This window comes from Leucoraja erinacea, chromosome 10 (genome assembly GCF_028641065.1).
Source record: "Leucoraja erinacea ecotype New England chromosome 10, Leri_hhj_1, whole genome shotgun sequence".
NCBI lineage: Eukaryota > Metazoa > Chordata > Chondrichthyes > Rajiformes > Rajidae > Leucoraja > Leucoraja erinaceus.
In genome coordinates this window covers 429096-446024 of record NC_073386.1, presented here as the reverse complement: position 1 = coordinate 446024, position 16929 = coordinate 429096, and the positions used below count along the sequence as shown (strand labels likewise).

At 46.1% G+C, this 16929-nt stretch overlaps 1 protein-coding gene across 1 annotated transcript in view; it reads left to right on the top strand.

Annotated features, from left to right (window-relative positions):
- The window catches only part of LOC129701297 (atrial natriuretic peptide receptor 2-like), a 73437-nt gene extending 56797 nt beyond the window's left edge, over positions 1 to 16640 (top strand). Inside the window, exons 21-27 of the mRNA XM_055642464.1 lie at positions 1937 to 2030; positions 2790 to 2877; positions 3327 to 3466; positions 5851 to 6003; positions 7713 to 7811; positions 11686 to 11777; positions 13511 to 16640. Of these exons, the coding sequence (XP_055498439.1) occupies positions 1937 to 2030; positions 2790 to 2877; positions 3327 to 3466; positions 5851 to 6003; positions 7713 to 7811; positions 11686 to 11777; positions 13511 to 13570 (726 nt within the window). The 3' untranslated portion in view covers positions 13571 to 16640. The remainder of the gene's footprint in view (positions 1 to 1936; positions 2031 to 2789; positions 2878 to 3326; positions 3467 to 5850; positions 6004 to 7712; positions 7812 to 11685; positions 11778 to 13510) is intronic.
- The last annotated feature ends 289 nt before the right edge of the window (positions 16641 to 16929 follow it).

Sequence of the window (16929 nt, the reverse complement as noted above, 5' to 3'; positions counted from 1 at the left end):
TGACACCCGTACTAATCACGAAACTATCTATCTCTGCCTCAAAATATACATTGTCTTGGCCTCCACAGAATTCATGGCAAAGAATTCCACAGATTCACCACCCTCTGACTAAAATAATTCCTCCTCATCTTCTTAAAGGTGCGTCCTTTTATTCTGATAAAAAGACATCCACTCTATCCAGGCCTTTCACTATTCGGCAAGTTTCAATGAGATACCCCCTTGCTCCTCCTAAAGGATGAGCAATCCTTCTGGTTGATCTTGTGTGGGCCAATAGCTACTTAGCTGGGATCATGGACCAGTCTCATAGGACCACAACATCCTTCACTCTGTCACAGGATCTCCAATGGATCCCACCCCCAAAACACTCCTGACTGACAGCTAACAAAGCCCCGCCCCAGCTATGCAGACTGTCAATGGATTTTAATTGTTGAAACATATTGAAACAAAGAACTGCTTTGGTAGTTTAACCGAAGATAGACACAAAGTGCTGGAGTAACTCAACAGGTCAGACGACATCTCTGGAGAAAAAGGATGGATCCTGACCCAAATCTTCACCTATCCACTTTCTCCAGAGATGCTGCCCGACCTGCTGAGTTACTCCAGCACTTTGTGTCCATCTTAAGTTTTAATAACTTCTGACTTTCAGAGTTCTTTAAAAAAACATGAAAATTGGTTATACTGGGGCTGCAGATGCAGGTTTACAAAAAAAGGCACAGTGCTGGTGTAACTTAGCAGGTCTGGCAGCAACACAAGCGAACATGGAAAGGTGACATTTCACTTTGAAAGTTTTCTTCAGACTGATTATACTGCAGGGGGAGGTGTAAGAGAGGTGGCGGCAAGACAAAGCCAGGTAATTGATTAGATTTGTTTAGAGCTACAGCATGGCAACAGGCCTTTCAACCCACCATTATCACCTGCTCACACTTGTTCTATATTATCCCACTTTCTCCCTGCACACTAGGGGCAATTGCAGAGACCACAACCCCGCACGTCTTTGTGATGTGGGAGACAGAAGAGGCAAATTCTACTTCAGGGAGGGTCATGGGGCTATGAAACTCTCATGTTCAAAGGAAGGTGGAATCAGAGGTTGTGAATGGTGTAAAGGCACAATGAGATAGATTCTTGATTGCATCAGAGGCAAAGGTTACCAATGTAGCTGGGGTTGAGGCATTGAGGTTGCAATTTGGTCAACCATGACAGTGTGGGATAGACTTGAGGGGCCGGGTGGCCTAGTCCTGCTCCCATTTCACATCATGGAGTCATAGAGTTGTACAGCTCGGAAACAGGCCCTTCGGCTCATGTTCGCCTTCACAAGTGTGCATGAAGGAATTGCAGATGCTGATTTAAACCAAAAATAGACACACAATGCTGGAGTAACTCAGCGGGACAGACATGCTGCCTATCTTCGCCTTCACAAGTCTGGATGAGCAAGACTTAGATGTAATTTTTATTCTGAGATTCCTGAGTTTTACCCCACGCTTGGCATCAAATTCTGTCAGTGAGTCGTTGTTAATGTCGCCGACTGGCTCCTGTGTTGCAATCAGCTCACAGTGGGCGGTGGGGGCCTGGAACACGTTGCCAGGTGTGGTACTGGAGGCAGATGCGATAGTGGTGTTTAAAAGGCTTTTACATAGGCACATGGATATGCAGGGAATGGAGGGGTATAGATCATGTGCAGGCAGAGGAGATCAGTTTAACTTGGCATCAAGTTTGGTACTGACATTGTGGGCCGAAGAGACTGCTCCTGTGCTATACTGTTCTATGTTCTTTATTCTATGTTCTGTGTTATGTTCTGTGTTCTGTGTTCCATGTAACATGTTCTGTGTTCTGTTCCATGTTGTAGGTTCTACGTTCCGTTCTATGTCCTATGTTGTATGTTATGTTCCATGTTCCATGTTCAATGTTCCATGTTCTGTGACCTTACCCTTTGTTCCAGATGGAAAAGTACAGCAAGCACCTGGAACTCATCGTTTCTGAGAGGACTCAGGATCTACTCCAGGAGAAGCAGAAGACGGACTCGCTGCTGTACAGTGAGGAAGCTCAGTCTCACAGCACGGACACAGGCCCTTTGGCACAAGTCGCCCATGATGACCAACATGCCCCTACACTAGTCCCAAGGCCTGCATTTGACCCATATCCTTCTATCCTATCCACGTACCTGTTCAAGTATTGTTTAAATGTCATTATAGTTAATGCCTCAACTACCACCTACGGCAGTTCCATACACCCACCATCCTCTGTGATAAAGTCACCCCTCAGAGTCCTATTAAATCTTTCCCCTCTCACCTTAAACATATCCCTTCTAGTCCTTGATTCCCCTACCCTGGGTAAAAGATACTGTGCCTTCACCGTATCTATTCCCCCACACTGGGTAGAATACACTGTATATTCACCCTATCTATTCCCCTAACCTGGGTAAGCGACTCTGTGCATCCATGCTATCTATTGCTTTACTCTGGGTGAAAGACTGCATTTACCCCATGAATTCTCTTAGCCTGGGTTAAAGACTCTGCATTCACACTGCCTGTTCCTCTGCACTGGCTAAAATACTGTACATTCACCAAACCTATCCCCATACCCCGAGTAAAAGTGTGCATTCACCCAACTCTGGGTAAACTGCTTTATTCACTCAATCTATTCCCCTACCCCGGGTAAAACACTCATTCATCCTCAGTGTGCATTCATCCTAGTAGACTCTGTATTCATTGTTCGCCCGGGACTTTGGGACTGTGTGTAATTTGCTGGGACGTTGGGACTGCCAGTAACCTGACTTGGTGTGCTGTTTTCAGGCATGTTACCCAGAGCTGTGGCCGATAACCTCCGCCAGGGGATTTCTTCGGAGGCGCAGAGTTACGCCAACGCCACCGTCTATTTCAGGCAGGTTGTCCGTGCGGATTGCGGTCGTGGCGATGAGAGTGTGTTTGCTGGATTCGCTTTAGCCGCTGCTTCAGTGGGTTGTGGGAGTTGCTGCTTCTAAACCTTTGGCGAAACTGGGGGAGAAAATTAAAGACCGATCCAGCCAGGGTCAAACAATTCTGCACAGGAAGTTTACAACGTAGCTCTCCCCCCTTGCCCCCTACTCCACCCCAGTTGTTGACCACAGTTCCCCACATGGTATCGTTCTTGAGATCACACCTGCTCTGGACAACTATGAGCCTACCAGGCACCACCTTGCCTGAAGTCATTTGTTGCCGGCCCTTATTGTTCCTGTTCCCGCGCTGTATCTCTAAAATACACTAAAAGCTCATGGACAGAATGTGATCCTGAGTGTGCGGTGTAAAGCTCTGGTGGGTGATGGTGGTAACGGCGGTGTCTGCTCTCCACAGTGACATTGTTGGCTTCACCAGCCTGTCCAGCGCCAGCACTCCGTACCAAGTGGTGGACTTCCTCAACCGCCTTTACACCACCTTCGATGACATAATCGACAACCATGACGTCTACAAGGTGGAGACCATTGGAGATGCCTGTGAGTGGACTGCATAATCTGATCAAATGGTTAATGGGCCAATAGGTCAATAGGCCAATGGGTCAATAGATCAATGGTTCAATAGATCAATGGTTCAGTGGTTCAAGGGATCATGGTCCTTTATTACCACGTGTACCTAGACACAGTGAAATCCCTTATTGCATACAGCTCAGTGAGATTATTGCCATACAATCCCTGATAAGCACCAAATGCATAGAAACATCCACTGTGTCCATATGCAAGAGTGGCCCGTTTTGGCACCATTCCACAGTCCCAGCTGCAGTTGGCCATAAAGGCACGTTGCAGCCGTCGCCTCAGTCCGGGTCGTCCCGCGAACCGTTGTCTCTCTGCTTGTCCGGCTACCTTCAACCCACGTGCCCTGGGGGTGCCTCCCGCAGCCGATCTTGAGGGCGCAGAAGGTAATACCCCCCATTCTTCTTACCGGCCCTTTGTCCGACTTCCTCCACCCTCCTCTCTGGTTCCCAGTTCCTGGTCTTCAGAGCCGAGCAGGAGATGAGGCTCGGATGAGGGGATTGGCAATGGCCAACGGCCTGTCGGCAACCTCTGTCATGTGTGGCCCTCCAGGAAATTGATTGCCATTGTTTTCTGTCCTTGGGCTTTGCCCTTGGTAAAGAACGGTCCAGTGGTGCAGCGGGTAGAGCCGCTGCCTCACAGCAACAGAGACCCGGGTTTGATCCTGACCTTGGGTGTTGTCTGAGCAGTGTTTGTACTTTTCCCTCTGTGAGCGCGTGGGTTTCCTCTGGGTGAATCAGTTTCCTCCAAAAGATGTGGGGGTTTCAAGGTTAATCGGCCGTCTGTAAATTGCCCCAGTGTGTAGGGAGTGGATGAGAAAGTGGGATATCAGAGAACAAGTGTAAGCCGGTGATCAATGGTCGGCATGGATTCAATGGGCCGAAGGACCTGCTTCTGTGCTGTATCTTTCAGGTAGATAAGGTGGTTTAAAAGGCTTTCGGCACTTAGGCCTTCATCAGTCAGAGTATTGAGTATAGAAGTTGGGAGGTCATGTTGCAGTTGTTTAAGACGTTGGTGAGACCGCATTTAGAATATTGTGTTCAGTTCTGGGCATCATGTTATAGGAAAGATATTGTCAAGCTTGAAAGGGTTCAGAAAAGATTTACAAGGATGTTGCCAGGACTGTAGGGTGTGAGCTATAGGGAGAGGTTGAGCAGACTGGGTCTCTATTCCATGGAGTGCAGGAGGATGAGGGGTGATCTTAATCATGTACAAAATCATGAGAGGAATGGATCGTGTAGATACACAGAGTCAATTCCCCAGAGAAGGGGAATCGAGGACCAGAGGACATAGGTTCAAGGTGAAGGGGAAAAGATTTAATAGGAATCCGAGGGGTAACTTTTTCACACAAAGGGTGATGAGTGTATGGAACTAGCTGCCAGAGGAGGTAGTTGAGGCTGTGGTAATCCCATTGTTTAAAAAACAATTAGACCTGGATAGGCCACATAGGTTTGAAGGAATATGGACCAAGCACAGGCATGTGGGACTAGTGTAGCTGAGACATTGTTGGCGTGTGTGGGCGAGCTGGGCCGAAGGGCCTGTTTTCACACTGCATCACGCTATGACTATGACTCAATCAAAGTGTGTCTTCAATCATAGAAACATAGAAATTAGGTGCAGGAGTAGGCCATTCGGCCCTTCGAGCCTGCACCGCCATTCAATATGATCATGGCTGATCATCCAACTCAGTATCCCGTACCTGCCTTCTCTCCATACACCCTGATCCCCTTAGCCACAAGGGCCACATCTAACTCCCTCTTAAATATAGCCAATGAACTGGCCTCAACTACCCTCTGCGGCAGAGAGTTCCAGAGATTCACCACTCTGTGTGAAAAAAGTTCTTCTCATCTCGGTTTTAAAGGATTTCCCCCTTATCCTTAAGCTGTAACCCCTTGTCCTGGACTTCCCTAACATCGGGAACAATCTTCCTACATCTAGCCTGTCCAACCCCTTAAGAATTTTGTAAGTTTCTATAAGATCCCCTCTCAATCTCCTAAATTCTAGAGAGTATTCAAATTATATAATGTTATAAGATACAACTGCAGATGCTGGCTTATATCAAAGATAGACACAAAGTTCTGGAGTAAGAACAGGTCAGGTAGCATCACTTGTGAAGATGGATAGGTGTCCTTTTGGGTCTGAAGAAGGGCCTCGACCCGAAACGTCACCTATCCAAGCTCTCCAGATATGCTGCCTGACCCGTTGAGTTACTCCAGAACTTGGTGTCGATCTTCAATAAAATTATGCCAGGCAAAATGCAAAGTGCCGATGGATCAGTGTCGGTATGCAGTTGGAGGAAGGTCACGGTGGCCTGGAGTTGATGGCTTTGTCTTGTCTACCTCTCTCCGCAGACATGGTAGTTTCGGGGGTGCCCAACGAGAACGGGCTGAACCATGTGGCTGAGATTGCCAGCATGGCACTGGACCTGGTCTCCGTCTGCAGGTCCTTCGTCATCCCACACAAGCCCGACGTCAGGCTGAAGATCCGTGCCGGAATTCACTCAGGTAATGGGACCGGTGCAGGGGTGAACCTTCATCCCAACTTGCCCACACCAGCCAACATGCCCCAACTACACTGGTCCCACCTGCCTGCGCTTGGCCCACATCCCTCTAAATCTGCCCGATCCATGTACCTGTCTAAATATTTCTTAAACATCGCATTAATACCTGCCTCAATTACCTCCTCCGGCAGCTCATTCCATACACCCACTGCCCTTTGTGTGCTCTGGGATTTAACCCAGATCATAACCCATCACTAACTCACTCCGTCCTAAACCCGATGATAGACACAAAAAGCTTAAGTAACTCAGCGGGACATCGCTGAGGAAAAGGAATGGGTGACATTTCAGATCGAGAGCCTTCTTCAGTCCTTAACCCTTTGCTAACCTATCCTCAACATAACCCACTGCTAACTCATCATAACTATAACCTGTCATGAACTTGCCTAACTATAACCCACTCAACTATATCCCTAATTCAATATAATTTTGATGGGTTATTACCCTAACGCATTCCTTATTCACCCTAACTCTAGATCTGATACTAATGTACCCTAACCCTAATGCACCAAATTCCAGCTCTAGTCCTAACACAAATGCCATCTAAAAATGCATCTAGACAGTAACTCCATCTTTATGCTTTGCTAAAGAATCCTAAGCTTGACAAAAATGCTGGATACGCTCAGCAGGTGAGCCAGCATCTATGGAGCAAAGGGAATAGGCAACGTTTCAGGTCGAGAGACCCTTCTTCAGACAGATATGAGGGTGGGGTGGGGGCGGGAAGAAGAAAGGAAGAGGCGGAGACAGACATTGACTTCTTAATTTCAGGTAGGCCCTGCTTTCTTCTCCCCATCTCAGCTCTCCCTCAGCCCACTGTCTCCGTCTCTTCCTTTCTTCTTCCCACTCTCCCCACCCTCACATGGTCTGAAGAAGGGTCTCGACCCGAAACGATGCCTATTTCCTTCACTCCATAGACACTGCCTCACCCACTGAGTTTCTCCAGCATTTGTCTACTTTCGATTTTCCAGCATCTGCAGTTCCTTCTTAAACAACTAGTCCTAAGCTTAATGTGATTAGTCTACCCCAACCCCAGTCACTAACTCCAGTTCTAATGCACCACGACCCTCACACACACACTCTCAGCCCCTTCCCACATGCACACAAACCCTGAACCTATTCACAACACATCCAATACCTAATCCTAACCCAACGAACTGTAATCCTAGAACTAACCCTATCTGCCTGGAACCCCACAGCAACTTATAAGACCAAAGCTCCCGCACAATGCCATGCTAACATTGAGCCCAAAACTAGGCCAAGTTACAAAACACAATCCGTCACAAAGTCACCATGAACCCCTCTAGCATTACAACCACGAAGGAGGCTTGATGGGCCTAATGGCCTAATTCTGCTCCTATAACTTTTGAATTACCATGAATCCCCTAAAATTTCCAAAGCGCTCTGAACCCCCTTAAAGTATCCGAAACATTTTGTGTTGGGACCTTTGTTTAGACTGTTTGTGGTACTGGGGAGAGAGGTGGGGGCAGGCCAAAGCTTAGCAAGTGATAGGTGGATACTGAATATGCCACGAGCTATATGTATAGACATTAAAATTGTATTGAGATTGCGTACGGTTTTTGTTTTGTTCATATATTTTATTAAGAATTTTTAAATAAAGAAATCTTTCATCTTTTTGCCTTTTAATGATTTTGCAAGGTCCTGTTGTGGCCGGTGTGGTTGGAACCAAGATGCCTCGATATTGTTTATTTGGAGACACAGTAAACACTGCGTCAAGAATGGAGTCAACCAGTGAAGGTAGGTTCTCTAGTGAGACGCAAGCTCATCAGGGCTGGTTCAATGACAATGGATTATTATTATCACATGTGCAGATAAAGTGAAATAAATGTCTTGCATACGGTTCAGTAAAGTATCTCCATACCTAAGCACAATCCCTAATTAGTGCAAAAGTCTATAGAAATAGTCCACTGAGACCGCATGCAAGAGTCGCCAGGTTTTTGCGCCATTTTCAAGTTCATGTTCTCGGAACAGAATTAGGCCATTTAGCCCATCAAGTCTGTTCCGCCATTGAATCATGGGTGATCTATCTCCCGCTCAACTCCATTCTCCTGCCCTCTCCCCATAATCCTCACACCCATACTAATCACAAATTATCCATTGACATGGCCTCCACAGCCGTATGTGGCAATGAATTCCACAGATACACCACTATCTGTCCAGTCCGATCCGTGCGCTCGGTCTCAAGTCCCAGGCTGCTGCAGGGTCTCCAGCCGTCTCCTCCATCCAGATCATCCAGCGAACCATCGTCCCTCTCCTCACCTGGCCCCGTTCAACCCTCGTGCCCAGGGGGTGCCTCCCGCAGCCAACCTTGATGGCACGGAAGGTAAGATGCTGGTTCGTAACACTCATACGAGACTTTGCTCCTCGTGCCCGCCATTGCCGACTCCCTCCATCCTCCTCTCCATTGTCCAGTAGTCAGATGAGCAGGAGCCGGGTCCTTCCTCTGGCCACATGTCCTGCCCATGGATGTTCTGGCTGCTTAAGGAGTATATTCCCAAAACAGGCATGTATCAAACTTTGGTTGGGACACATTTGGAGTATTGCATGCAATTCTGGTTGGTCCATTACAGGAAGGATGTGGAGGCTCTGGAGAGGGTGCAGAGGATGTTTACCTGGACAAGAGAGTATTAGCTATACAGAAAGGGCAGATAAAACCAAGTATAAAACAAACATTTTTCAACAAAACCTTTACAGGGTGAGGTCAAACAGTGTGTCATTGTATAGTGGTGAGTGTGCAGATATCAGGAAGGTTAATGTTTGAGAGACCGTGATCTGAACCGTGAGATCAAGCGAAGGTAAGGTCATGTTAAGACTCAACATTTTCAAGAACTTTGGAACTTGAAGGATGCAAGATGATGCTGGAAACGTGGCGAGTCGCGTGGCGAGTCAGTGTGATCTACTATCCTTACACTCAAAGGTTCAATGGTTCTTTATTCTCACGTATGCACAGCACAGTGAAATTCTGTTGCACAATGCCCAAATGCACAGTCACCATATTTTGGCGCCGTTTACAAAGAACAACTCTTCTAAACGAAGGAAACTCTGACCGTGTGGCCCTGCCTCAGTTCTTCTGTGGAAGTGTTGGGCTTAGATCTCTGAGGTGGGACTTGAACTCATAACCACATTCATCAACAGCTACAGACTTCCCAACTCCCTCGATAGCACAAGATAATCGGACAGTAATTGTGCAACGTAGACTCACCAGGTTAATTCCCGGAATGGCAGAACTGACATGTTGAAACAATGGATTGACTGGGCTTATATTCACTGGAATTTAGGATGAGAGGGTATCTTATAGAAACACAGAAACATAGAAAATAGGTGCAGGAGTAGGCCATTCGGTCCTTCGAGCCTGCACTGCCATTCAATATGATTATGTCTGATCATCCAACTCAGATCCCATCCCTGCCTTCTCTCCATACCCCCTGATCCCTTTAGCCGCAGAGAATTCCACAGATTCACCACTCTCTGTGTAAAAGATGATATAGAAACATATAACATTTATTAAGGGATTGGACTGGCTGGATGCAGGAAAAATGTCCAGAACGAGGGGTCAAATTTTAAGAATAAGGGGCAGGCCATTTAGGACTGAGATAAGGAAAAACCTTTTCACCCAGAGAATTGTGAATCTGTGGAATTCTCTGCCACAGAAGGCAGTGGAGGCTAATTCACTGGATGTTTTCAAGAGAGAGTTAGAGATAGCTCTTAGGGCTAACGGAATCAGGGGATATGGGGAGAAAGCAGGAACAGGGTACTGATTCTGGATGATCAGCCAGCAAAGAGTAGGAGTAAACGGGTCCTTTTCACAATGGCAGGCAGTGACTAGTGGGGTACCGCAAGGCTCAGTGCTGGGACCCCAGCTATTTACAATATATATTAATGATCTGGATGAGGGAATGGAAGGCAATATCTCCAAGTTTGCGGATGACACTAAGCTGGGGGGCAGTGTTAGCTGTGAGGAGGATGCTAGGAGACTGCAAGGTGCCTTGGATAGGCTGGGTGAGTGGGCAAATGTTTGGCAGATGCAGTATAATGTGGATAAATGTGAGGTTATCCATTTTGGTGGCAAAAACGGGAAAGCAGACTATTATCTAAATGGTGGCCGATTGGGAAAGGGGGAGATGCAGCGAGACCTGGGTGTCATGGTACACCAGTCATTGAAGGTAGGCATGCAGGTGCAGCAGGCAGTAAAGAAAGTGAATGGTATGTTAGCTTTCATTGCAAAAGGATTTGAGTATAGGAGCAGGGAGGTTCTACTGCAGTTGTACGGGGTCTTGGTGAGACCACACCTGGAGTATTGCGTACAGTTTTGGTCTCCAAATCTGAGGAAGGACATTATTGCCATAGAGGGAGTGCAGAGACGGTTCACCAGACTGATTCCTGGGATGTCAGGACTGTCTTATGAAGAAAGACTGGATAGACTTGGTTTATACTCTCTAGAATTTAGGAGATTGAGAGGGGATCTTATAGAAACTTACAAAATTCTTAAGGGGTTGGACAGGCTAGATGCAGGAAGATTGTTCCCGATGTTAGGGAAGTCCAGGACAAGGGGTCACAGCTTAAGGACAAGGAGGAAATCCTTTAAAACCGAGATGAGAAGAACTTTTTTCACACAGAGAGTGGTGAATCTCTGGAACTCTCTGCCACAGCGGGTAGTTGAGGCCAGTTCATTGGCTATATTTAAGAGGGAGTTAGATGTGGCCCTTGTGGCTAAGGGGATCAGGGGGTATGGAGAGAAGGCAGGTACGGGATACTGAGTTGGATGATCAGCCATGATCATATTGAATGGCGGTGCAGGCTCAAAGGGCCGAATGGCCTACTCCTGCACCTACTTTCTATGTTTCTATGCCAGTGATGCAGGGGAGGGAATGGTCACAATTGTTCCACGGGCTTTATTTATTAATAACAGCAGTGAAAATGATTTGAATCAATCGATCAACTGAATGTGTGAATAAATTAATGTAAAAGAAAAGCAGGAGATGGGTGAAATATCTGTGTCCATTAACGCAATTTTGGATTATACAAACAAACTGTACTGGAGGAATTCAGCAGGTCAGGCATCACTTGTGGAGAGAAGGACAGACAACGTTTCAGGCTGGGACCCTTCTTCAGACAGACGGAGATGTAGGGACAAAGACTGGCGAGTGACAGGTGGATACAGGTGAGAGGCTGTGAATGGCAGATGGGTGGAGTGAGAGATGAAGGTGAAAAGGAAACAAAAGGGTGTTAGATAAGGAGAGGAGGAGGAATTAAAATGTAAAGCTAGAGGGAGGGATATGGGTGGGAGGGGATGGGGGAAGGGATAGAGGTGGGATTAATACAAGGGGTATTGGGGGATTCGGGATGGGAGTTGATTGTAAGGAGGAGAAGAAAGGAGCAGGGTGGTTCTTTTCCAGCTTTCTCCCCCAACTCCATCAGAAGGGTCCTGACCCAAAACTTCATCAGTCCAATCCATCCACAGAGGCTACCTGATCTATTGAGTTCTTCCAGCACTTTGTTTATTGGTCAAGATTCCAACATCTGCAGTTCCTTGTGTCTCCATTGGATTGTACACGTATAAATATGATTTTTAATTTCATGAATGTTGATGGTTGCAAATTTTCCTTTCCAGCACTCAAAATTCAATGTAGCTCCAGCTCGTCAGAACTGCTGAAGGAAATTGGCGGTTATCTCCTAACCTGCCGCGGCCCGCAGATCGTGAAGGTACAAGTCGACTGGTCACCGCATTAATATTTCTATTAAATTATTCCACACACTATTTATTCCATAGGTTCATGTTCATAAGCTCCAGGAGCAGCATTAGGCCATATGGCACATCGAGTCTTTTCCGCCATTCAATCATGATTGATCTATCTACTCCGTTTAGTTTATTGTCATGTGTACCGAGGTACAGTGAAAAGCTTTTGTTGCCTGATAACCAGTCAGCAGAAAGCTCCTAAACCCATTCTCCTGCCTTCTCCCCATAAACCCTGACACCCGTACTAATCAAGAAACTATCTATCTCTGCCTTAAAAATATCTATTGACTTGACCTCCACAGCCTTCTGTGGTAATAAATTCCACGGATTCACCTCCCTCTGACTAAAGAAATTCCTCCTCATCTCCTTTCTAAAGGAACGTCCTTTAATTCTGAGACCGTGACCTCTGGTCCTAGGCAATCCCACTAGTGGAAACATCCTCTTCACATCCACTCTATCCATGTTCTGGCTTTGGTAAGGGCTTGAAATGTGCCCATCACAAGTCATCAGCATACTTTAGTTTAGTTTATTATTATCACGTGCCGAGGTACAAGGAAAAAGTTTTATTGTTGAGCTATCCAGTTAGCAAAATGGCTATATATGATTAGAATCGGGCCGTCCACTGTGTACAGATACAGGATGAAGCAAATAACGTTTTGTGTCTGTTGAAGTTAGTCCGAGGTTAGATGGGAGATCAGGACAGCTCTTTAGTTGGTGATAGAATGGTTACGTTACCTGATAACAGCTGGGAAGAAACTGTTCCTGAATCTGGAGGTGTGTGTTTTCACATTTCTGTACCTCATGCATGATGGGGGGGAAGAGGGAGTGACCGGGGTGAGACCGGTCCTTGATTATGCTACTGGCCTTGTAGAAGCAGCTTGAAGTGTAGATTGAGTCAATGGAAGTGTGATGGTCTAGGCTGCGTCCACAAGTCTCTGCAGTTTCTTGTGGACTTGGATGGAGTTGTTCCCAAACTAAGTTAGAGCTGTTCCCACTTTATTTAGGTGGTACAGTGCTAGGTTACCGGACTTGCAACCAGAGGCCCAGCCCATCTCTGGAGGCATGAGTTCAATCCCATAATGGTGGCCTGGAATTTCAACATAGAACATAGAAGAAGCTTAAAAATCGATAGAAAGTACTGGAGTAAATCAGCAGGTTGGGCAACATGCTTAGAGAACATGGAGAGGTGACGTTTTGGGTTGTGACCCTTCAACAACATTTAAAAAATATTTGGACAGGTACATGGATAGAAAAGGTTTAGAGGAATATGGGCCAGGCACGGGCAAATGGGACTTGCTGCAGAAAATGGTTAGCATGGACAAGTTGGGCCGAGGGGCCTGTTTTGGTGCTGTATGACTATGGTTTAAGTGGGAGACTCCAGACCTGCCAATGGTAGCTGCTGCACAATTATATTTTGAGCAACAGCAGCAAGGGATGGACAAGAAATGCCCACCATCCCTGGCATTTCCATAGCCTGTGAATGAATGAAATATCCTTTAGGGTGGAATCAAGAGAGAAATCCTCAAAGGGGAAGTGGATTTGCTTTGAGTTTATTTAACTTATGAGTAGAGACCAGTTTCTGAAACACGCAAATCCCTGCCTCAGATTGCATGGATTTGGTGGGCCGAAGAGTCTGTTTTCATGCTGTACCTCTTTGACTTTCTATCACCGAGACTACATGCTATGCTTTTCCTTACAGGGAAAGGGCGAGATGATCACCTGGTGGCTTGATGGGAAGGAAGGTGATGTATCAGAGTGAGTCATGGTGCCAGGAAGGGCAAAACCAGTCGAGCATTCGATCCTGACCAAAGGCAGCCGTTTCTTCTGAAGTTCGTCAAGTTCAGACTCCAGACGGCATTGGATATCCCATTGAATGTTTCATAACCACATCCTTGTATGTAGCTTGTGCTGGTTTGTTGAGGCGTTCCCCACTTTTGGTGTTTGTTAGATTTTAAGCTTTAGACTTTAGATATACAGACTTTTCACCGAGTCCACGCCAACAGCGATCACCCCGCACTATCCTACACTTGAGAGACAATTAACAATTTTACTGTCGCTAATTAACCTACAAACCTGTACATCTTTGGAGTGTAGGAGGAAACCGGAGCACCCGGAGAAAACCCAAGCGGTCACAGGGAGAACGTATAAACTCCGTACAGTCAGCACCCGTAGTCAGGATCGAACCCTGGTCTCTGATGCTGTGAGGCAGTAACTCTACCGTTGCGGCACCGTGTTGCCCCAATGTTGTTCATAGCCTTTGTGTCGTCCCATCTCCTCAACACGTCACCAGGGAAGGAGCGGAGACAGTCCCTTAAACTATGAAAGCCCCTTGAAAAAGTAATTCAAAATCAGTGGCACAGACAACAGTCTTGGTGGCACTGTTCCAACAACTTACACTTCCGATGTTTATCAAACCTGCACTCAGCATGAGATAGATACATGTTCCGGTTTAGGCTTATTATTGTCAAGTGTACCGAGGTACAGTGAAAAGCTTTGTTTTGCATGCTATCCAAACAGATTGGATAATACCATACAATCAAGTCTAGTTCAAGTACAATAAGCTATTCCCATTAATACCAAGCACATATTGCATATTGCACAACAGATAAACAGTAGGTAGAGCAAAGGGGAAGATGAAGAGTGCAGAATATAGTTCTCAGCACTGTAGTGCACCAGTTCCAGAGACAAAATCCAATGTCCGCAATGGGGTGAATCTAATGGGAGGAAAGAAGCACGATGCTAATATAGACGATCAAAACATCCATCACACAGACCACACTCCACCATTGACTCCATCTACACTTCACGTTGCCTCAGGAAAGCAGCCAACATAATCAAAGACTTGTCCCACCCCGGTCATTCTTTCTTCTTCCTGCTTCCATTGGGGAGAAGGTACTGAAGCTTGAAAGTGCACACCACCAGACACAGGAACAGCCTCTTCCTGTTCTGAACAGTCCTTCCATAAGCTAGGGCACTTTCCAATGCACTGTCCCATGCTAGTCTAGTTTTAGAATCCTCTCTCTCTTCCTGAATAGGTGTTGAAGCAGAATCTTTAAACAGTTTGAAGGGCAAGGTGAGAGAAAAACAGTGAGTGTTCACTTTATACATGTCCCTCATGATCTTGTACACTTCAATAAGCTCACCCACTGTGTGGAGTTTGCACATTCTCCCTGTGACCACAAGGGTTTCCTCTGGGTGCTCCGGTTTCCTCCCACATTCCAAAAACATGCAGCTTTGTAGGTTAATTGGCTTTTGTAAATTGCCCCTTGTGTGTAGGATAGTGCCAGTGTACAGGGTAATCATTGGTTGGTGTGGACTGGTTTGGCCGACGGGTCTGTTTCCATACCATACCTCTAAACCTAAAACACCCCTCAGCCTCCTACACTCCAAAGAAAAAAGTCACAGCCTGTCGAACCTCCCACTACAACTTAAATCTGCAAGCCCAGGTAACATCCTAGTGAAACTCCTGCATACATCACACCCATTCCCTGTGGAAAGAGGTTTTTCCAGAACTCGGCTCCTGATCAGATGTATTGAGAACTGCATATTTCTGATCCAGGTTCATAGGTTCATGTTCATAAGTTATAGCAGAATTGGGCCATTTGACCCACCAAGTCTACTCCGCCATTCAATCATGTCTGATCTATATTTTCCTCTCAACCCCCTTCTCCTGCCTTCTCCCCCAAACCCCTGACACATGTACTAATCAAGGATCTATCTCTGCCTTAAAAATATCTATTGACTTGGCTTCCACAGATTCACCACCATCTGACTAAAGAAACTCCTACTCATCTCCTACTGAAAGGAATGTTCTTTAACTCGGGTCCTGGACTCTCCCCCTTTGATCTGTCATTTTCACACCTTATCCTTCCATATCTCTGTCTCCCTATCCCCTCTCTCAGTCTGAAGAAGGGTAATGACTCGTAACGTCACCCATTCGTTCTCTCCAGGGATGCTGCCTGTCCCACTGAGTTATCTTCGAGAAAACAAATCACCTTTATTTTGCTGCATTGAGTAATAAGTATCCAAAATAAATAATCAGTAAAGGATGTCTTTTGGTTTCTGCCATTTGGCTTGATGTTCAGAATTCTACAAGAATCACTCACCGCTTGACCTTGACTCAATACTGATGATGGGGTCACTTGAGTTGCAATATATCTCATAACTATCAAATGTCAATGCCTGTAGATTCAAATCTAAATGTGCAATATGTTTCCTTGTGTTTCGTGAGAAACCAAATGCTGAAGTAATTCAATTAATCAGGCAGCACCTGTGGAGGGAAGGATGTGATGTTTTGGGCCGGGACCCTTCTTCAGACTCAACATCCCTTTTCAGTCTGAAGAAGGGTCCTGACCCAAAACATCGCCTGCCTATTCCCTCCACAGATGTTTTGGGTCGGGACCATTCTTCATAGATGTTCTCCCAGATGTACTCCCCAGATGCTTGAGTCCAGTCTGAAGAAGGGTCGTGAGTCTGAAGATCGGGTCCCGACCCAAGACCTCACCTACCGATTCCCTCTACAGATGCTGCCTGATGCGATGAGTTCCTCCAGCACTTTATGTGTTACTCTTAGGATTCCAGCATCTGCAGTTTCTTGTACCTCCCTTTGTCGGTGATTAGGTTTGTGAGTGTATTGTGTATTGTGAATGTACATGACCATACATGGATAGTGTGTTCGTCAGTAAATCACAAGCAGTGAACGTTTCTCAGTCCCATGGTGTAGAGAGTGGCCACGGCTACCAACATCCCACACATTTATCATCACGAGGACTTTGTAAACCCGCAGAGTTACCACCGCCTTCAACGCTGTACTTAGCAATGCGTACAATAAAAGATGATGCTGAAAATATGAGTTGGGATTTTTTGCAAGTTTCTTGCCTGCTTTAAAACTTCAGACTTCTCTTCTCAAAATGGTGCTGGAGGCTGTCACTGTGTCTACTCTCTCTCATTGATGACCCTCAGACTATGTTTGATTGGACTTTGCTGGCTTTACCTTGCACTAAAAATAATTCCCTTATTATGTATCTATACACTGTAAATTGCTCGATTGTAATCATATATTGTCTTTCCGCTGACTGGATAGCAGAAATGGCCTCATTATGTATCTATACACTGTAA